Genomic DNA, 19,053 nt, shown 5'->3' with positions numbered 1-19,053 from the left:
CCTCTGGGGGCCTTGGGGACCCCTCCCTCCGGGGGCCTTGGGGACCCCTCCCTCCGAGGGCCTTGGGGACCCCTCCCTCCGGCGGCCTTGGGGACTCCCCCCTCCGGCAGCCTTGGGGACCCCTCCCTCCGGCATCTGGCCTGGATGAACCTGTCCAGTGGGCCTGGAGGGGGTGTGCGGGGGGCCAGCCGAGGCAGGGTTTCTGGGAACGGACTTGCTGAAATCTGAGCGGAGTCTCCCGGAGGAAATGGCACACCTGCTCCGGGTGGCCCCGTGGCCCCTGGCAGCCATCTGTGGACAGCTGCAGCAGGCTCTGCTAGGCCGGCCAGCAGCCCGGCTGACCCTGCCACCCTGGCTGCCCGAGCAGGGGAGCCCGGCACCTGCCAGTCTGGCTCCCAGGCCAGGCCCGGACCACCCCTGCCTCGGACAGACATGGCGTGTCGGCTCCCCGTGTGGGAGCCCCGAGCCCCGATGGACCTTTCTCTGCCCCCTTGGGGCAGGTGGTGGGCATGGGGCCAAGGTGAGGCAGCAGGGGAGCCCCCGGGCCAGCCTGCAGGGGCCATATGCTGCTGCCCAGACTTTTCCTGGACGTCCCATCGCTGGGCAGACCCGAGCAGGGGGTGGCTTCCAGACCCACGGAGGGGGCTGGCGGGGGGGACACTGGGCTCCTCTAAGGCGACGGGAGTGCAGTGGGCCCGAGACAGGGCGACGGACTGAGAACAAAAGACGCAGGAGGGGCTAGTTGGATTTTTGTTTTTATAAGTTTTTTTTTCTTTGTTTTTTTTAATATGAAAATTACTTGAAAAGACAAGGGGCCAACCCCACCAGGCAGCTCGGCCGGCCGCTGGCCACGCCGATCCTAACATTCCAGGTGTAAGTTACAGAGCTTAAGTTCATCTACAAAAAAGTAATAAAAATAAAATTTAAAATGGCACCTTCAACAGAAACAACAAAACTCCCGGCCGGCCCTTGAGCCCGCGTGCGGGGCAGGCACTCGGGCGGCTCCTCAGCTCCGCTCTGGCCAAAAAGTAAACACAAAGCTAAAAAAACGACTCCCCGGCGGGTCTGGAGTAGGTCGGGCGCTCCTCCCCGCGTGGCCGAGGGGCGGTTTCTCTGCGGGTGAGGGCGGGCGGGGGCACTACCGAAACCGGGCGGCGGGCGGCGGGCGGCGGGCGGGCGTGGTCTGCGGTCAGAGCGCCGCGCGGGCGGCCTAGTCCTCGATGACGATGGGCTCGTCGTTGACCGGCGCGGGCGCGGGCGGCCGCAGCGGCAGGGCCTGGCTCGGGCGCAGAGCAATGGGCTTGTAGGGCCTGCGGGCCGCGCGCTTGGTCTCGGAGGACGAGAGCAGCTTGCGGATCTTCCTGTGGTGGAGCCGGGCAGTGAGGCGGCCGCGCAGCACAGCACGGAGCCCCTGGCCCCGCGAGCCCCGCCCGCCCGGCCGCCCCACCTGGTCTCCTCGGTGGCCATGTAGAACACGTCGTCGGGGGCGTCGATCCAGTTCATCCGCCGCCGCTTGACGGGGGGCAGCGAGCCCCCCCGGATGAGGCGCACCTTGGTGGGGTACGCCTTCCCGTTGAGCAGGAGGTTCCGGCTTGGTCCCTGCGGTGGGGCAGGCCTGAGAGGGGAGCTCGGGGCCTCCACGCAGCGCCCAGGAGCCCCACGGTGGCTGTCCCAGGGGCAGTGGAGGCAGGGGCGCCCCGAGGGCCACGAAGACCCCATGAAGACCCCAACACCTACCCCTCCTCAGGTCCCCAGGGGCCTCCCAGATGCTCCCACAGCGCCTGGCAGGGCTGGAGCCTCCCTGCTAAGGCCCAGGGAGCATGTGTGTGTGAGCACGTGTGTGTGAGCACGTGTGTGTGAGCACGTGTGTGTGAGCATGTGGAGAACAGGGCCCCTGCGCTCACCATGTGCCTGGTCTGTCCGTGGTTGGCCAAACCTGACAGGAGGAAGGACAGGCCATGAGGTCCCCGCGGGCACGTGCCGCGCCCACACGCATGCCAAGGGCCCACAGCGGAGACGCAGGAAGCCCGGGGCTCCATCTCCCCAGAGCTGCAGCCCACACCCAGGTGGGCCTCAGCTCCCGAGCCCTGGCCTCGCCCAGGTGGCTCTCAGGGGCCCCGGTCTGGGGAGGGGAGCAGTGCAGGAGCCTCGGTCTGCGCTCACTCCCCCGAGGAGGCAGGACCACAGTGGCCCGGTTTACAGAGCAGCCAAGTCACACCTGGCAACAGCGACAGGGGTGCCCTGCAGGGCAGCCGCTCCCTGGGCTCAGACGCTACCAGACGTCCTCCCAAGGGGCTCCCAGTCCCCAGCGTGGGCCTGGGGCCAGACGCCCTGCAGGAAGCTGATGGAGGCACCCAGGAGAGGTCAGCAGGCCACGCTCCAGCTAACAGTTCCTCTCTGTGGTTGGGGGTCTGGCGGTGAAAGCCGCTACCAGCGGCTCAGAAAAGGCACTGTCCCAGGCCACAGGCTGCACCTTCAACGGGAACCGGAACGATCCACAGCTCCCAAGCGCTCGTGCAGTGAGTCTACGCGCGTGGCCACCAGAGCAGCAGTGTCCGTACTCGGGCCCGTGAGTGTGTCGGTGAGTACACGGGCCCGTGAGTGTGTCGGTGAGTACACAGGCCCGTGAGCACGTGCTGGTCTGAGTACACGGGCCCGTGAGTACGTGCTGGTCTGAGTACACGGGCCAGTGAGTGTGTCGGTGAGTACACAGGCCTGTGAGCACGTGCTGGTCTGAGTACATGGGCCAGTGAGTGTGTCGGTGAGTACACAGGCCTGTGAGCATGTGCTGGCCTGAGTATACGGGCCTGTGAGCATGTGTTGGTGTTAGTACATGGGCCGGTGAGCTCATGTTGGTGAGTACACGGGCCCGTGAGCTCGTGTTGGTGTGAGTACACGGGCCCATGAGCTCATGTTGGTGTGCGTACATGGGCCCATGAGTGTGTTGGTGTGCGTACACGGGCCCATGAGCAGGTGTCTGTGCAAGTACACAGGCCCGTGAGCACGTTGGTGTGCGTACACGGGCCCGTGTTGGTGTGTGTACACGGGCCCGTGAACGTGTGTTGGGGTGAGTGCGTGGCTGAGCGTGTCAGTGTGCACTATACGGTCACGTGAGCTAGTCTCCACCGCCTGCATTCTGCCACACACATCTAACTCCTCCCAGAAGTGCTTCCTGACCCAGGTCTGACTCTAGACGAGCCTGGAATAGCTGTCCAGCCCCCATTTGCAGCACCTCCTAACTTGGGGTAGCCGCAACCCCAGCAGGCAGGGGCAGGGGCCCCGGCAGCCAGCCTGCAGCGCTCACAAGCTGTCCACGGGTGTGCACAGCTACACACAGCGCTCAGGGCTGTGTGCTACTTACCCAGGTAGGTGCCTACCAGAGGGACGGGTGGCAGAGAGAAGAAAGCACACAGTTAGCGTGGGGGGATGTACACACGGGGCCCTGGGGCGGAGGCAGCCACAGGCCACAGAGGGCCAGCTTAGGGAGTTAAGGCCCCCTGGGGTCAGGGCCCTGGCCTAGAGCCGGTCCTGCCATCTGCCGCTGCTCCGGCCGCCACACAGCACCCCAGTGAGCCTGAGTGCAGCCCCTGACGCCCGCCCGGGATCCAGGGCTGGCGCTGAAGTAGCTACGGGAACACGTGGATTTTGGAAAAACTGACGGAAGTGAATAGAGTTTATCCCACTGCTATCAAGAGCTCTTTACAAGTCAAGCCCTAAGCCCCAAGCCCTGTTGATAAGACCCGCTTCCCCTCCTGTGGGATGTGGGCAGCCGAGTGGACCAGCCGCTCTGTTGAGACTAGGGACTGTGAGAACACCCAAGGATGGCTCCAGGGGAAGGGGGAGGTCAGCAAGGGGGCAAGGCTCAAGTGAGCTGGCTCCCCAAGGGGTCGTGGGCAAGGCAGCAGGGGGCCTGGGGCGGGAAGAGCCTGTGTCCGGATGGAGTGAGAGGACCCGACCTCAGTGCCACCAGCTGACCCTCAGCAGGTGCCTGCCGGGCTCCTGGACACACTGAGATGGGCATGTCCAGGGGACCAGGCTGGGCCAGATAGCCACTGCCTCCCACCACCTTCCAGAGATCCAAGAACCAAGCCTGGGCCAGCCTCCTGGGCCGGCAGGTCTCCAGTCCTGAGACTGGGGGAAGACTCCGGCCACGTCCATGCTGGCTGCCCATGATGCAGCGTGGGGGTGTCCACGCCAGGCCGGACCTTGCTGCTGGGAGGGGCTGGCGGGAAGAGCTCTGAGTGCATCCCCCTAAGTTCCCCTTCTGTTGGTTCCGTTCACCTCCCCCTCACTGGTCCTGCCACAGGCTGACTGTCGGGGGCACTGGCCCCCACAAGGCTGAAACGCTCCTCGCTGGCACCGTGGTGACCCCTACTAGAGCAGCCCGGGACCACTGGGCGGGCGAGGGAGCCACACTCTGGAAGCCAGTGCCAGCTGCGCCCAACAGCAGGGGAGCCCTGTGGTGGCCTCATGCCCCGGCGCGAGCCCCCCACTTGGGACAGGGCCCACAGTCTCAGCCCCGGGTGCACCTCCCCGTGGGGCCCCGGCCTGGGCCTTCCCTGGGCCTCACAGACCCCCACCCAGCCATGCCAGCCACACCACAGCTCTGTCCCGTCGGCGCCCGAGGGGCTAGGGTCCCACAGCCCCCCACCAGGCAAGGCGCAGGCAAGGTCACAAGCACAGGGCGGGCGGCCACGTGAGCTGAGGCTGACGGCATGCGGGCGGGCGGCAGGGGCGCCACAGCCGCCCGACAGAGGACAGTCCACTGACCGGCGCTGGGCCCGGACGGAAGGGCATTTCGTGAGCCGGGGCGCCCGGGTGGGGGCAGGGGCAGCCCCAAGGTCTCTGCCGAGTGACAGGTGGGCGCCGGGTTAGGGGCGCGGCCCAGCCCGCGTGGACTGCCCTGAGCCATCCGCCACACACACGTGAGCACAGCACACAGGCAGGCGCGGAGGGCCGGGCCTTACCCCTACTGGGCATCAAGAGGCGCTTCTTCACGTTGCCTGGCAGCGCCCGGCGGCAGGAGAGAGGAGAGAACACACGGTCAGCAGGCGCGGGCGCGGCGGGCGCCGGGCACCCCAGGCCCACAGCCACGCCGGCCGAGCCCGAGACCCCCCGGACTCACCGTCGACCCCGTTGTGCTGCTCGTAGCTCCTCTTGCCCAGGATGGTGGGGGAGCCGTTGTTGATGACAGGGGCCGACTTGGCAGGGGTCAGGCCGCTGAGCACACCAGACACACTCTTCACTGGGTCGGGCTTGGGGGGGCGGGGGTGCGTCTCTGCAGGGCCAACACAGGCAAGTGGGCACAGGCTGCTCCTCAGCGGCAGCCCCACCACCCGGGAGTGTGTGGGAAGCCCAGGCCCGGTAGGCACGCCAGTGTGGCACCCTGGGCACCCTGAGGGCAGCGACAGAGGCTGGGGCTAGACCCCTTGGTCCAGCCAACAGGCCCACCGGCGACCACCAACCAGCACACGGGCTCCAGATCCCCACAAATGAGCAGGTCCCCTTAGCGGCCACAAAGCTGACAGCCCAGGCTGGCCACTGGCCAGATGATAAACTAGGGTCTCCATCAGCTGACCATGGACAGGTCACCAGACCGGCTCCAGGAGGCGCAGGCCTACACCTACCAAGTGCCCCAGCCCTCAGCGGCTCTCAGAGGCCAGAGCCCAGATAGCAGGAGGGGCCACAGCCGCCTGTGTCTCCCGGGGGCCCGCCAGCTCGGAGCGTCTTTCCCAAGGGAACTTGGGCACAGGGGGAGAGACCGAATCCTAGCCCAGCGCAGCAGAGCGGAGGGCCACGGACAAGCGGGATGCTCGGGGCCCCAGGCCGCCCCTGTGCGTCCCTCCTGGGGGGCACGCCTCCCACCCAGCCCAGAGCCCACCCAGGAGGGCACAGCATGGGGAAGACCACTCCGAATCCTCACAGGACTCTGCGGGCGGGCTCACCGAGGAACCGCAGCACGGCCTCCAAGGGCTTCCGCGTGGCCTGCTTCAGCACCAGCGGGCTCTGGGAGGCTTCCGGCAGCCGAGCCGTGCCTGCGGGAGGGCGCCAGGGTCAGTGCGCGCGCCCGCCGGCAGCACCCCACCCCGCCCGCCCCGGGCACACTCACACTCGGCCTTGATGGCCGCGCCGTTGATGGGCGTGTAGGGGTGGCGGGCGGCGCGCCAGGGGCGCAGGATCTCGCGGCACAGGCGCCGGGCGATGCGCGTGAGCTTGGTGGTGTGCAGGTAGAAAGCCTGTCGCGTCTTCATCGCGAACTTGGGGCTCCCGCTGCTCCGCGCCGGGATGCCGTGGGGGCTCTGCGGAAGGGGGCGCGCCGCCCCGACACAGCGCCATGACCGCGGGCCGGGCCACAGGGGTGGGCGCGCGGGCGGGCGGGGCGGGGCGCAGGGCGGGGCTTACCATGTTACTGCGGTTGGGTCCCGGCCTCTCTCCATCTAACCGGGTTGGCATTTTCAAGCCACCATATTTCTTCCAATATGTCCAACAAGATGCGCAGAGGCGACACTGCATGTTAGGGGGACCCCAAGAATACCACTGGTAAGACTGGGTGGCTACGGACAACAAAGTTGAAAATAGACGGATTCTTAAGCAGAACCAGTGACGGCAAAGAGCATTCCACAGCTGCCGCCCGCCCACACCACCCCGGGCCCGGGCACCGCGCTCCCCTTGCTCCCCCATCAGGGCTCCTCCCGGCAGAGTGCGACCCCCGCCCCCAGGCCGGTCCCCGGGACGGTGCAGGGGTGCCCAGGGCCGCGGACTAGGGTGTGCCTGGGGGCACTTACTGTAACAGCTCTCGCAGGCCCGGCCGGCCCCAGGGCTCTGGCCTGGTGGCCCCGCGCCGTTCACCACGCCTGCCTTGACGTTGTTGACGCTGATCTGGTTCGGGTTTGGCTTGTTACTTGGGTAGGGGAGAGAGGGAGGGCGTCACGCGAGCACGGAGCCCCGGGTGCATGGCTCTGGAACCCCGGCAGCCCCATCCGTACTCGCTGGGCCGCAGGGCGGCTGCCAACCCCAGCTCTCTCCCCGCGGGCTCGGGTCAGAGTCAGACCCCCGGCGGGACGGCTTCCAGCCTCCACGCCCGGGGCTGCCTGGCTGGCCGAGGGAGAGCCAGGGCGGGGTTCTGCCCTCCCACCACCCCTGCCATCCTGGGCTTCAAGGACAGGCCCCCGACTCGCCGAGACTCTGAGCCACATCAGGCCAGCAGCGGGCCTGGCCCACCCGCGGGTGTGGAGCCACGGCGGCGGTGCTCCGGGGGTACACTTACTAGTTGGGGATATAAACTTGCTTCAACTTGCTCTCCGCTTCAGCCGCTTTCAAGCGTTTCTTAAAGCACAGAACACAGGGTCAGAAGCGGGCAGCTGGGTCTGCGGGGAGACCCGCCTGCGCCGGCCGGCCCTCACCTGCTGCACGTATCTGTCCGTGGTCTTCCACATGTAGTAGTACTCAATGATGCTGGTGAGCGACTTCCAGGGAAGCTGTGGGACGCAGGTGTGTCAGCGGGGGGCGGGCCCCGCCCAGGCTCGCCCCCTCCTGGGCAGACTGCATGGCTGAGAAGCCCTGCCCAGGTTCCCTTCCTGTCGCAGCACCCGCGCCGGGCTGGCTGGCTGGCTGGGTGGGCAGGTGCTTCCGCCCCTGGTGCACAGTGCCGGGGAAAGGGGGGCGGTGCAGGAGGCACTCAGGTCCCCGAGCCCTCCAGGCTGTGGGCTGCACATGCGAGAACCCTCTGCTCCCGCGGTTCTGGCGTCACCCCGGGCTCACAGGCCAAGCCCAAGTCCAGCAGGGCTTGCGCCGCCTGCGGGCCTTGCCTCCCCTGAGCACCTTCACCCACATCCGCTGGGGTGAGCTGATCGCAGGCTACGTGCCTCCTGCACCTGGGCCGTCACACGGGAGCGTGAGGTGCCCGGGGCCTGTGGGGGGCGCGCTCCGCTTATTTCTGGTGGGGAGCCCGTGCCCCCCTGCTGAGGTTTCGGCACACTCCAGCATGTCGGTCAAGGGGCCAGCTCAGGGCTCAGCCTGCACCCGCAGCACCAGGGCTCTGCAGGGCGCCCTGAGGGCCTCCGGGCCACACCTGTTCACCTCCTGCAGCGAGCCCGGCACCAGCTTCATCTGTTCCAGTGGAGATGCTGGTGGGCATCAGACGCGGGCAAGGCTGCTGCACTCCAGCCTCTCCCTAGGGCCTGTGGTCAGGCCGGCTCGGCCGCCCTGCTGCCCTCTCCGCACGGACCTGCTCCTCTGAATGACCAGCATTTCACCTCCTTTCAGATGAGCTCAAGTGTGTTTTAGGGGCCGTGAGAGTGAGGGATCCCTGCAGACTTGATTCCCACGCACTCACTGGGGAACACTTCCAAGGACGTATGCGGAAGCTCGGCTGGTTAAAAACCACCGGACTCAAACACGCCCGGGGCCTGAGGGCCAGCGAGGACCTGGAGGCGCAGCAGGCGCCTCTAACAGGCGAGGGGACAGGGACAGAGAGCTGGGGAGCAGCGCGGCCCTGAGCCCGCCCCGCGGAACTCACGAAGTCTTGCTGAATGTCTGTGAAGTCCTTCCCGTACTTTTCCAGGGCCTCCTCGAAAAGGCTGGCCTCCGAGGCTGACCACTCCTCCATCTCATCCCTGCAGAGCACGGGCCCGCCCTGCGGCACCAGGGCTGAGATGGCCTTGGCGACGTCGTACACGCTCCGGTGCAGCGTGTCCATGGCGTGGAACTGTGCAGGGCGGGAGGCAGGGTCACTGGGGCCCTGTACTGGGACCTAGCCCCAGCCCAGATGGCGGACACACCCGGGTCACATGTGGAAGGCCACAGGCTCGGGCCTCTGGGGAGAATGTGGGGAGAGAGCCGTGGGCAGGCAGGGCCCGCCCGGGGCACGTGAGCCTCCTTCTGGGAGACTTGCTGCCTGAGACAGGGCCGGAGGAAGGAGCAGGGCGGCCCCAGGATGTGCAGGTCAGCCTGAGCCTGTGCGAAGACAGGGCTGCCACGCGGGGCCACTGAGAGCCCTGCCCTGGGTGGGGCCGTGCCCAGGGGCTTGGCCTGAGCAGACGTGCTGGGCCTTGCTTGGCCAGCACCCACTTACCAGGGTGATGTCCCGGGAGGCGGCCGCGGCGCTCATGTGCAGGCTGGGCTGCCGGACGGAGCTGCTGCAGTCCAGGGCCCGGGCAAAGGTACCCACAGAGCTGGGGGGGGCGGGGAGGGGAAGAGACGCTGACCGCTGGAGCAGACAAGCAGGAGGCCAGGCAGGCCACGCCAGACACGCAGAGGGGCCCAGACTCAGCTGTCTCGGGGAGGAGCGCTCTGCTCTGGAGCTCGGGGACTCTGCCTGTCTCCACAGAGCTCTTCTCCCGAGACAGCCTTTGGGTTCCAGCGCTGGATGGCGCCCAGCCCAGGGCGGGGCTGGGGGGAGCATGTGGCCTGAGTGCTCACCGGAGCTGCCCAGTGGGGGCCAGGGCGGCGGCCTCATAAGAGGTGCGCGTGTCCAGGAGGCCTGGGCCTTGGCCACATCCGCCCCAGCAGCCTCCGCCCGGTTTTGGAGCTGGACAGGCACCCTATCCCACCCCGCAGTCTGCGGGAAGAACCCCAGCATGCTGGGGGGCCCTGAGCAGCCCCTCAGAGCCAGCTCTGCACGCAGGAAGGGCCAGGCCTCCCTGGGGACCACAGAAGGGTCGTGACAGAGCGGGCCCCGCCCCGCTGGCCTCGTGTGCCCTCGCTGGGCAACACCCCAAGGAACAGACGTCCCAGAGCCCACCAGAGCGGGCGAGCGTCCAGGCCGCGCCAGCCTGTGCCCTGCCTGCCGGGCACCCACCGGGCCACCACCAGGAACTGGTCAATCTGCTTGTCCACGAGCGGGTTGCGGGCCTCCCACACCTTGGTCTCCAGCTTGGACTGGTCTCGGCCGTCCTCCTCGCCTGTGGAGAAGGGATGCCGCGGGGTGAGGCCGCCGGGGCGAGGCCGCCGGGGCTGCGGAAGAGCCCCGAGGCTCTCGTGAGAGCTTGGAGCCAGGGTTGGCCTGGCCTACTGGGGTGAAGCGGGAGCACCGCCTTCTGCAGGGAGGGAGAGGGTGAGTGAATCCGGGGCGGGGACACGGCACGCGTGTGCACACACACACACACGGACGCGGTCCGGTCGGCGCTCCAGGGCAAGCGTGGCATGGGGCAAGCCTTCGCCTCTGGAGTGGGGTCTGGGTGTGGGCCCCCGGGCGTCGGAGGAACCACCGGGACGGCACCAGCAGCGCAGCCATGGGGGGAAGGGCGGGCAGTCCGGATCTGAGCGGTCGAGCTCTTTACCCTAAGACACCGCAGGGCTGGGTGCCACCGCGCCCGGCCCCCCGTGCCAGCCCCTCACCACCAGTGCGCTGATGCCAGCTCAGCAGACACTCGCCCACCACCCGGGGTCCTGAGGCCGGAGGCCTCGTCTCAGGGCAGCTTCTCCCTCGGCCTGTGGGTGGCACGGGGGAGCCCAGGGCCCAGCCGTGGACGCTTCTGTCCTGGGCAGCACCTGTGCCAAGGGCCAGTGTGCTCTGATCAGCAGGGGGCATGGGGCCACGAGGAGGGTCTGCAGAATGCCCACCCGGCGTGGCTGGGCTGGCATGGAGGACACATCACACCCACCCTCAACTCGGGCGCCTGAGCTGAACACCTGCAGACGCCCTCGGCCACGGTCACTCTTGGCAGGAACCCGCTTCCAGGCCCAGGACCCCTGTGCACTCGGGAAGCCCACGGAGCCTGGGGTGGGCATGGGTCAGTAGGGCCGGCACGGCTGAAAGTCACTGGGGAGACACGTGCCCCCTCGCCCTGGGGAGGTCACCCTGGCGGGCTACAGGGGCGCGCTGGGCCAGGGGCCCATGGAAGGGAAGCCCGGCACCGCAGACATGCAGAGCTGATCCAGGGATGGGGCGCGGAGATCCGAGAGCCTGGGGTGCCAGGTCTGTGGGACGCAATGGGGCGTCTGGAGGATGGGCATGGTGCACTCCCTCCTGGCAGCTACATGGCACTGAGACCCTCCCCAGGGAAGCCAGGGACCCTCCCCTTGGATCTAGGCCCCAGTGACGTGGCCAGGCAGCCAGGCCCAGAGCCCCAGGTGCAGTGGCACCCCCGTCCCAGTGCCACGCCAGCGGGCGGGCAGCATCACGGCACACTCTGTGGCCACCACACACACTCACAGACGGGGCACAGGTTCACACTGGCAGGGTCCATGCCCCAGGAGGCGCGGGGAGACAGCAGGCTGAGGCCTTCGCCAGGGTCCCCGAGTCAGGAGCGGGAAAAGCCTGGGCTGTGAGCAGGGCTCGCCCAGGGCCCCTGAGAACAGAGGCTCAACCCCGCCGAGCACCCAGGCGGTGGGCAACGTGAGCTCTTTGGACACTTGAGCCACCAGCGTCCTCCTGAGGCCTCACCAGGAACCCTTAGCCACCCCGCGGGAGCACAGGCCTGAGGGGCCCCGGGGACTCCCAAGGACGCCTGACCCCGGAGGGGTGTCTGTGCGGGAGATGCAGTGCGGGGGCCCCCAGGATGATGCGAGTGCTCATGGGGCCGGAGGGAGGGGCGGCCAGGCCCGCCTGCGACGGAGCTGGACACGCAGGGCGGACGGGGGAGCCGCCCCACCACCCGCTTCCCACGAGCCTGGCTCAGCAGACAAGCAGGCGCCCCGAAATGGAGACCGAGGCCCCGGCACGGAGGCGGGTGTGAGCGTGTGGGTGAGGTCCGAGTGAGGTGTGCCACACGTGTGTGCTACAGGAAACGTGCACACGGGCCAAGAGCAGGGCCCAGGGTGAGCGGAGCAGCTGGGGGTCGGGAGGCGTGGCAGCCGCGGAGAGGGGGCTTCTGGGGATTCCTGCACAGAGGAGCCTGCGGTGCAGAGCAGAGGGGAGCCAGGCCTGGCCCACGCCCCACCCATGCGGGAGACGCTCGCCAGGGCCGCCTGAGGACGAGAGTGGAGCGGCCACGCGCTCCACGAGGGACCGGGGACCCCAGGCGGCCTGGGCACCTCACACAGGGCCAGCTCTGCGGGGACACCGGCTCCAAAGAGAGCAAGGTGCCCAAATGCCCCGAGGCTAAGCACGTGTGCGGTCCAGCTGCCAGACCTGCCTCACCGAGCCGCGCGAGCAGGACGGGAGAGGACAGGACGCCCACGAGCGTGGACCCCCGCGGCCCGCTGCATCAGCCCCACGTGCCTGGGCAAGGCCACCACCCGAGGGACGAGGGCCACTCACGGCAGGTCTGCTGTCAACCATGGGGCCCCTGCAGGAAGCAAGGCCTGGGGGGTCATCGGGGCCCGAGTTCCTCTGTGCTGCGTGCATGGGGACAGAGTGAGCTGCAGGAAGGGGTCAGGCCCACCCGTGACCCCGGGCCGCTGGAGGCCTGAGCGGGCAGGGGAGCCGGGCACTTTGTCCCCCGAGCACGGTGGCCTCGTGGACAGCACCGTCCACCAGAAGTCAGTGATACCAGCAATCACTCAAACGAGCTCTTTGAACAGAGAAAGAGCTTTTAAAAAGTTATGAAAACAACTGCTAAGAGGAAACAACGTCTCCAGGTAGCGTGGAGGGTCCAGCGACAGGCGCTGGGGTGCTGGGCCCGCCGCGCCCCCACCCACCTTCTTTCAGCAGGTCGGTGATGTCCGCCTGGTACCGGTTCCCCACCCGGATCTCCCCCTTGTCTGCCAGGAGGGTCTTCTGCTGGGGGTCGTAGACCAGGGAGTAGAAGAAAAAGTCCTGGAAAGCAGCGCAGGGCGGGGCTGTCACACTCAGCGCCGCGGCCACGCGGGCAGCCCACGAGCCGCCTCGAGCCCGTCAGCGGCAAGCCTGCAGCCTAGTTTACAGAGGCATTTAACAGCAGCAAAACCCCGAAGACGTCTGGGAACAAAGCTGACAGACTCTGGGCTCGGCCTCGGAGGAGACGGCAGGGCTCCCATGCAGTTGTCACAGGAGACACACAGAGCAGCCACGTGACAGGACGTCCCGGGCCTGGCGCCCAGAGCTGGCTGCCCCCAGCCCGTGGGCACCGTCCTTGGCCCCCAGGAAGCGGCATAGAGCCGGCCTGGGCCGCTTCTCGAGAGCAAGCCTGCCACCCAGGGCTTCCCCTGGCGCCTCCCTGTATCCCGCAGGGTCTACCTGGCCCCGCGCCCCCACTGTGCCCCTGACTCCACTGTGGCTGTGCCCCCACAGCCCTCAGCCCCAGGTGGCAGCGGGCAGGGGCTGCCCCCGCATCAGGGCCGAGGGCTCCTGGGCGTAGGTCCCGTGGGCTGCAGCTGTGCGCCTGTGCGGCCAGCCCCTCGCCTGGGCCACCCCCCTCTCCTCGGAGGCACCCCCTTCCCCAGACGGGTGAAGGAGAACAGCAGAAGACGCCCGCTGTGCACCCTAGAGGCACACGCGGTGCTTCGGCAGGACCCATGCGCCTCCAGAGGTTGCTCACAGCCGCCACGGCACTGCTCGGGCGGCTGCCACCGGGGGTCCTTTCCCAGCTGCAGGCCACGCGTCCGCTCCCCAGGGGAAGCTGTCTGGGGCCACGGCCCGGCTCTGCCCGCCACCTTTCCAGGCCACACCAGGCCTCCCGCAGGCAGGGGCTCCCGGGGGGGCCGGGCTGCCCCGGCAGCTCCTCTGCGCCGACTCCAGGCTCTCGCCTGGCGGTTCTCCAACCCCTGAGTCAGGCATCAGGGAGGCCGCACACCAGGCCGCCCTCGCTGGATCGCCGGACCGCTGGCACCGGCAGCCACCTGCACTCCCAGTCCACACCGCCCCCTCCGCTCGCTCCTCGGGGCCCCGGGAGAGCCTGGCCTTGCCTGGGGAGGGTGCCGCCCGCAGGGGATGACACTCCGGCAGGAACTGCAGGGATCCGTGGGCAGGTCCCCTGGGAGCCAGCGGCGCGTGTCCCCTTGGCCGTGCCCTGACCTGCCCTTGCAGGATAACGCCCGAGCCCCGCTGCGGCGACCCCTGGTGGCCCCCCTGCTTCCCTGGAGATGCGTCTTGCTGCTCCAGGGACACGCGTGTGTCCTCTGGAGACGGCTCTGATCATCACGTTTCTCAGGAGAGGGGACGATAGACAGGCAAGCCCGCCAGAACCACCCACCCTGGGGGTCACAGCGGGAAGGACAGCGGCCACAGGGTGAGGAGCTTGGGCATCACCGCAAGGCCCGTCCACCGGTGGGACGAGGTTGGTCCCCTGGCCCGGGCAGCACTGACGACCCGTTTCACAAACTCAGACGCTTCCAGTTGCCCGGCCAGCAACGCTGGGTCGGCGCAGTGTGGCCGGGACATGGCCACCAGGACAGCTGGGTTGGCACCCGCCTGCTGGGGAAGCCCAGACGGCAACCAGGGCAGCTGCCACGGGCCTCCCCGCCCCCAGCAAGACAAGCTGTGCCCCTCGGGGGGCGGGGGAGCCTCACCTCCCGCTCCAGGTAGGACTTGAGGGACTCGGTCTCATTCAGCAAAGTGACGCTGCACTTCCCCCTGCGAGGCAGGACACAGGAGGGCGGGCATCAGGGCGGGCGGGTGCTCCCGTGCCCACCCAGGCCTGCGGCCCCTGACATGCGGTCCCCCGCTCGGGCCTGGGGTACCTGACCTGTGCTCCCTGCCCCAGGCCTGCGGTAGTGGTCCCCGCCCTGTGCGGTCCCCGCCCAGGCCTGCGGCCCCTGACGTGCGGTCCTCGCCCAGGCCTGCGGCCCCTGACGTGCGGTCCCCGCCCAGGCCTGGGGTACCTGACCTGTGCTCCCTGCCCAGGCCTGCGGCCCCTGACGTGCGGTCCCCTGCCCAGGCCTGCGGCCCCTGATGTGCGGTCCCCGCCCGGGCCTGCGGCCCCTGATGTGCGGTCCCTGCCCAGGCCTGTGGCCCCTGACGTGCGGTCCCCACCACCCGGGCCTGCGGCCCCTGACGTGCAGTCCCCCCCAGGCCTCCGGTACCTGATGTGCGTGGCAGGCAAGGACTCCAGCTGTCTGGACAGGAACAACTCCCGATGCCGCAGCTGGTGCTTGAGCTTCTCAGGCAGGTCTACCATCTCCGGGTTCTCCATCTCCTCCTCTATTTCTCCTGAAGGACAGAGCGGACACGGACTCAGGCCACCGAACAGACCCACCCGCTGGCTCCCCCGGCCCCCGCCCCGCAGGGGGCCCCGGCAGGCACTCTAGCCCAGCCGCCCCAGCAGCCCGCAGCCGGGGAGTCTCATCAGGAAGGAGGACGTGTCCTGAGCCAGCCGAGGGGAGACAGGGGAGACGAGGCGGCCGCTGCTGCACGTCCAGGGCCGGGGGGCAGAGACCCCACAGCCATGTCCCGTGCCCCCCCTGCACCAGAACCCCCTCAAGGCCAAGCTGCAGGGGTCTCCGCAGGCCCACCTCACCGCAGGCAGGCAGGGGCGGGCATGCAGCCCGGCGCACAGGCGCCAGGACCCTCCGGCAAGGGCGGCTCTTACCTTCCTCGCCGGCGTCGGCCCCCGATCCGGTCTTACAGCAGACTGACAGGGCTATACAGCAGACAGACAGACAGCGCCCAGACAGCAGGTCAGCCTCAGCACCCAGCCTGGCTGAGGGGGTGAGGCTGGGAGGCAAGGTGGACAGGAGCCCGCAGACCACCCAGCCAAAGCCAGAGGACGTCCCACCTAGCTGACCTCGGCCCTGCCCACCCCCAAGCCCACGCCACCCACGCCTCCAAGCAGACCCCAGACCAGCCTGGGCTGGCCTGTCTGGGCAAAGTCGGCGGGAGGCAGACCTTCCGGAGAATCGGGCCCAGGGCACCAGGTGGGGGCGGGATGGGTCCCCAAGCCAGATCAGCGGCACAGCTTCCTGCCCGGGGTCCTCAGCCACCCCCCATGGCTAAGACACTGGCGCCCACAGGGAGAGCCTGGAAGTCTGGCATGTGGGGGGCAGCGGGGGGCCTCCAGGATGTGGACTCCGCACAGGCAGGCCTGGGGCGGGAGTGCCCTTGGCAGTGGTGGTCTGGGGCTACGCAGGAGGACAGGGAAAGCCAAGCCCACAGCCAGACGACCCTCCACCCCGAGGCCCCCAGGAGGCTGCATGGAGCAGGCTCGGGCCCCTGTGCGGCCTGCAGCCCTCTGCTGCCCCCCTGTGGCGGCTGCGCAGGGACCCGCGCTGCCCCCCAGAGTCCACAGCTCTGCAGCCGGCGGGCGGGGCTGGGGTGCGGGCAGCTGGGGAGGAGGCCGAGCCAGGCTATCTGGGCGGGGGCCGCAGGGACCTGGGCACCCACCCACACTGCAGCCACGTCACACCCTGCCCACCCCTGGGGGCCCCAGGGCAGCCCCACGCAAGGGGGTCACCCACACTCAGACGGCCCCCAGCCCACACTGGTGCTCATACCATCCAGGGGCAGCCTCGCCGGACCGGCAGAGCAGCAAGGAGCCGGGGCCAGAGACAGGCCCTGGGGGCCCATATCATGGCCGCAGACCTCGCCCTCCTCACGCCGACACAGGCCCACCGGGGCTCCCAACCGTCAGCAACACGAGGAGCGGCCAGGAGCCACACTGCGGCCTCAGGGGCAGCCAGGGCTTCGGCCAGGCTGACCCCTGCCCCCAGGAGACCAGGAGTCTCTGCGTGGCTCTGCAGCCACAGACATGAATGGGCTGTGGTACCCAGCGTCAAGGAACCCAGGGGCACACAGCCCCTGGGGCCAAAGCCCCTCCCTCTGGGATCCAGCGAGTCCTGGCCTTCGGCTCAGAGCTGGGGCCTCACCCACACACCCCACCAGTTCCCGAGCCCCGCACTCGCTCTGGGGTTCCTGGAAGGACCTGTCCCACGCCCACTGCTCCTCAGGCAAGGTCCGGCTCTCAGGACAGCTCTGCGGGAGGCCCATGCACCTGTGAGCAGGGCCGGGCAGGCAGCCCAAGGCCTGCAGACCCGGTGAGGGCGTTCCTGCTCTGGGGAGGCCCACGGGCCCGGGGCATCTGTGCTAGCGGGGCGGGGCGCGAGCTCGTGCCTCGGGCTCCAGGCCCAGAAGCAGCTCTAGCAGCAGATCCGACCACGCAGTGGGCGCCCACCCAGCCTCCATCCCTCCTGCCAGAAGAGGCCCGAGTATCCTTCCCACTCCCCTGGTCCACCCTGGCCCAATGAGACGGAGGATCCTGGGGAGACGGAGGCCCTGCCCTGAGCCGGGTGTGGGGGCCTCCCCAGCCCCGCCAGCTCCCTCCTTCGGGGGGACCCACTCCCCGCAGGTCTCGTGACCTAACGCTTGGACAAGCTCCCCTGGGGCCCAAGGGCAGGAGAGCTGGGCCCGTGGACACGGCCGCCACCGTGAGCAGAGGGCCAGGGCTGCTGTCACTCAGGGCTGGGCACAGACAGAGGAGACTGCCCACCATTGGCTATGCCCAGGCCACACAGACCCCCAGCCCGCCTCAGGGCCCTGACCATCGGGATGGCGCAGATGGGGCCGGGCCCACTAACACCGCACCTCCTCTGCTCAGCACCGGGAGGCCGCAGGCAGTACCAGGCTGGTGGGCACAGGCTCTGGGAGGGCCCAGCGGCCCTGAACCCCACCCCTGCCCCTCTGGGCAGAGCACCAGGTCCTGCACTGGACGGAGGCTCGTGCCACAAGGACGCTGTCGATAGGAGGTACGCATGCGAGCACGCGGGCCGGAACCCACAGGTGGAGCCCGCCCCCACCAGAGGCGCCCACCCTGCGTGGCCCACCCCCAGGCCTGTGACCCCTGCACTGTGCAAGGGGCAGTCCACGCGAGCACACGGACAGCAGCCCCGCCCCCGGCTGAAGGCCCCGGGGCACGGGGCGGCGCGCGGGAGGACTCACTGGCGTGCTTGTCGGCCAGGGCGATGAGGCTGCTGGAGATGTCTCGGCGCCGGTAGAAGCACACCACCTTGGCCTCCACGTTCCCGCTGGCCGTCTGCAACAGCAAGGCGGGCCTTGAGCGCCCTCGCAGGGGCGGCCCCATGCAGGGCCTCGGGTGGGGGCAGGGGCCAGCACAGGGAGCCAAGGGGCAGGGCACGCCGGCCAGGGCCGGGGAGGCTCAGCGGACCTAAAGCCGCCCGCGCCCCTGCGAGCGGGCACCAGACAGGCACGACCAAGGACGGGGCGCCGGTCCCAGCCGCCTCGTGAGGAGAGCCCGAGCCTCGAGGGACGCGGGCACCTGGGCGGGAGCGGTCGCCACGGCCCGGGACAGTCAGGCTGCCGAGGCCCACAAGGCCCCGAGCGAGTGGCTGCCAGGACGCCGCAGAGCCAGGGGCGCTCGCCTCCCCCGGAGAAGACTGTTTAAACTAGCAGCGTCCACGGCGTTTTTAACAGTAAAACACTGAAGAAATTTTCACGGTAGGTTAAATAAAGTCTCTTTACACAAAGCATGTAACTTCTAGTTATTCAACTCCATTAGACCAGGAACCTTTCAAGGAAGTCTTCAGAGCTTTTCGCGTTCCTGACGTAAAGTAAGTGTTACCCTCTCTGCTGCTTTACAAGGTCGCCACAGAGACTTCGGAGGGCACACAGCCTCCCTCCAGCCTACAAGGGACGTGACGAGAACCAAGATGTCTTCAGGGAAAACTAAGGTCCAGAATACTTGCAGGTGGCACGCCTGTCCTGAGCATGGCCAGGCTCATCGGGACGCAGTCTGCAGGACTCACGGGCGTCCCGAGTTCTGTGCACTGTGATTTCCAGACCAAAAAGCAATCGCTAGAAACAGTCTGGAGGCCATCCGCCGAGCTGGGGAGGGCGAGGGGCCTCTGACAGATGCAGACACCCGGCACCTCAACAGGATGGCAGCAGCGACTGGACGGAGCCGGGAGGCCAACCACGGAGCAGCCGGGCTCGCATCTTCAGGGCACCATCGCCGAGCGCACCCCCAGGGGGCCCTGCCCGGGAGCAGACGCCCCAATGGGTCCTCCACCAGGATGACAGTGCGGCGCGCAGGGGATGTCCTGTCGGGCTTGGCGACACCTACTTGGTGCCCCTTGCTGGACTTTGTGGAGATTCCCACACCCAGGTTCTGACCTCACTCTGAAATCTGCCTTCTAATTCCTAGGGGGAGCCTGCCGGGGCCCCCACAGCCCCGCCCCGAGGGTCTGCCCCTCCCACCCCCACAGCAGGCCTCTCCGTCCTTACAAAACAGCAAGTCATCTGCT

At 68.5% G+C, this 19,053-nt stretch overlaps 1 protein-coding gene across 4 annotated transcripts in view; it reads right to left on the bottom strand.

Moving 5' to 3' along the window:
* Window positions 1–742: 742 nt before the first annotated feature.
* MTA1 (metastasis associated 1) overlaps window positions 743–19,053 on the bottom strand; it is a 32,420-nt gene continuing 14,109 nt past the window's right edge. Inside the window, exons 3-21 of one of the 4 annotated variants that reach the window (XR_011250187.1) lie at window positions 17,732–17,825; window positions 15,390–15,440; window positions 14,884–15,010; window positions 14,371–14,434; window positions 12,583–12,700; window positions 9,800–9,902; window positions 9,074–9,173; window positions 8,519–8,707; window positions 7,404–7,478; window positions 7,268–7,326; window positions 6,786–6,901; window positions 6,403–6,507; window positions 6,110–6,299; window positions 5,946–6,035; window positions 5,126–5,278; window positions 4,968–5,003; window positions 1,905–1,936; window positions 1,448–1,599; window positions 743–1,361 (exon numbers count right to left, since the gene is read on the bottom strand). Coding sequence is in view for 2 of the 4 variants with exons in the window: in XM_069558897.1 (XP_069414998.1) it covers window positions 1,211–1,361; window positions 1,448–1,599; window positions 1,905–1,936; window positions 4,968–5,003; window positions 5,126–5,278; window positions 5,946–6,035; window positions 6,110–6,299; window positions 6,403–6,554; window positions 6,786–6,901; window positions 7,268–7,326; window positions 7,404–7,478; window positions 8,519–8,707; window positions 9,074–9,173; window positions 9,800–9,902; window positions 12,583–12,700; window positions 14,371–14,434; window positions 14,884–15,010; window positions 15,390–15,440; window positions 17,732–17,825 (2,052 nt within the window). In the remaining 2 variants the exon portion in view is untranslated. Of the gene's footprint in view, window positions 1,362–1,447; window positions 1,600–1,904; window positions 1,937–4,967; window positions 5,004–5,125; window positions 5,279–5,945; window positions 6,036–6,109; window positions 6,300–6,402; window positions 6,555–6,785; window positions 6,902–7,267; window positions 7,327–7,403; window positions 7,479–8,518; window positions 8,708–9,073; window positions 9,174–9,799; window positions 9,903–12,582; window positions 12,701–14,370; window positions 14,435–14,883; window positions 15,011–15,389; window positions 15,441–17,731; window positions 17,826–19,053 lie in introns of all 4 variants that reach the window. The other 3 variants (XM_069558897.1, XR_011250188.1, XM_069558896.1) reach the window with 3 other exon arrangements.

The sequence above is a fragment of the Ovis canadensis genome, chromosome 18 (assembly GCF_042477335.2).
Source record: "Ovis canadensis isolate MfBH-ARS-UI-01 breed Bighorn chromosome 18, ARS-UI_OviCan_v2, whole genome shotgun sequence".
NCBI classification, from domain to species: Eukaryota; Metazoa; Chordata; class Mammalia; order Artiodactyla; family Bovidae; genus Ovis; species Ovis canadensis.
This window is presented reverse-complemented; position numbering and strand designations above follow the sequence as displayed.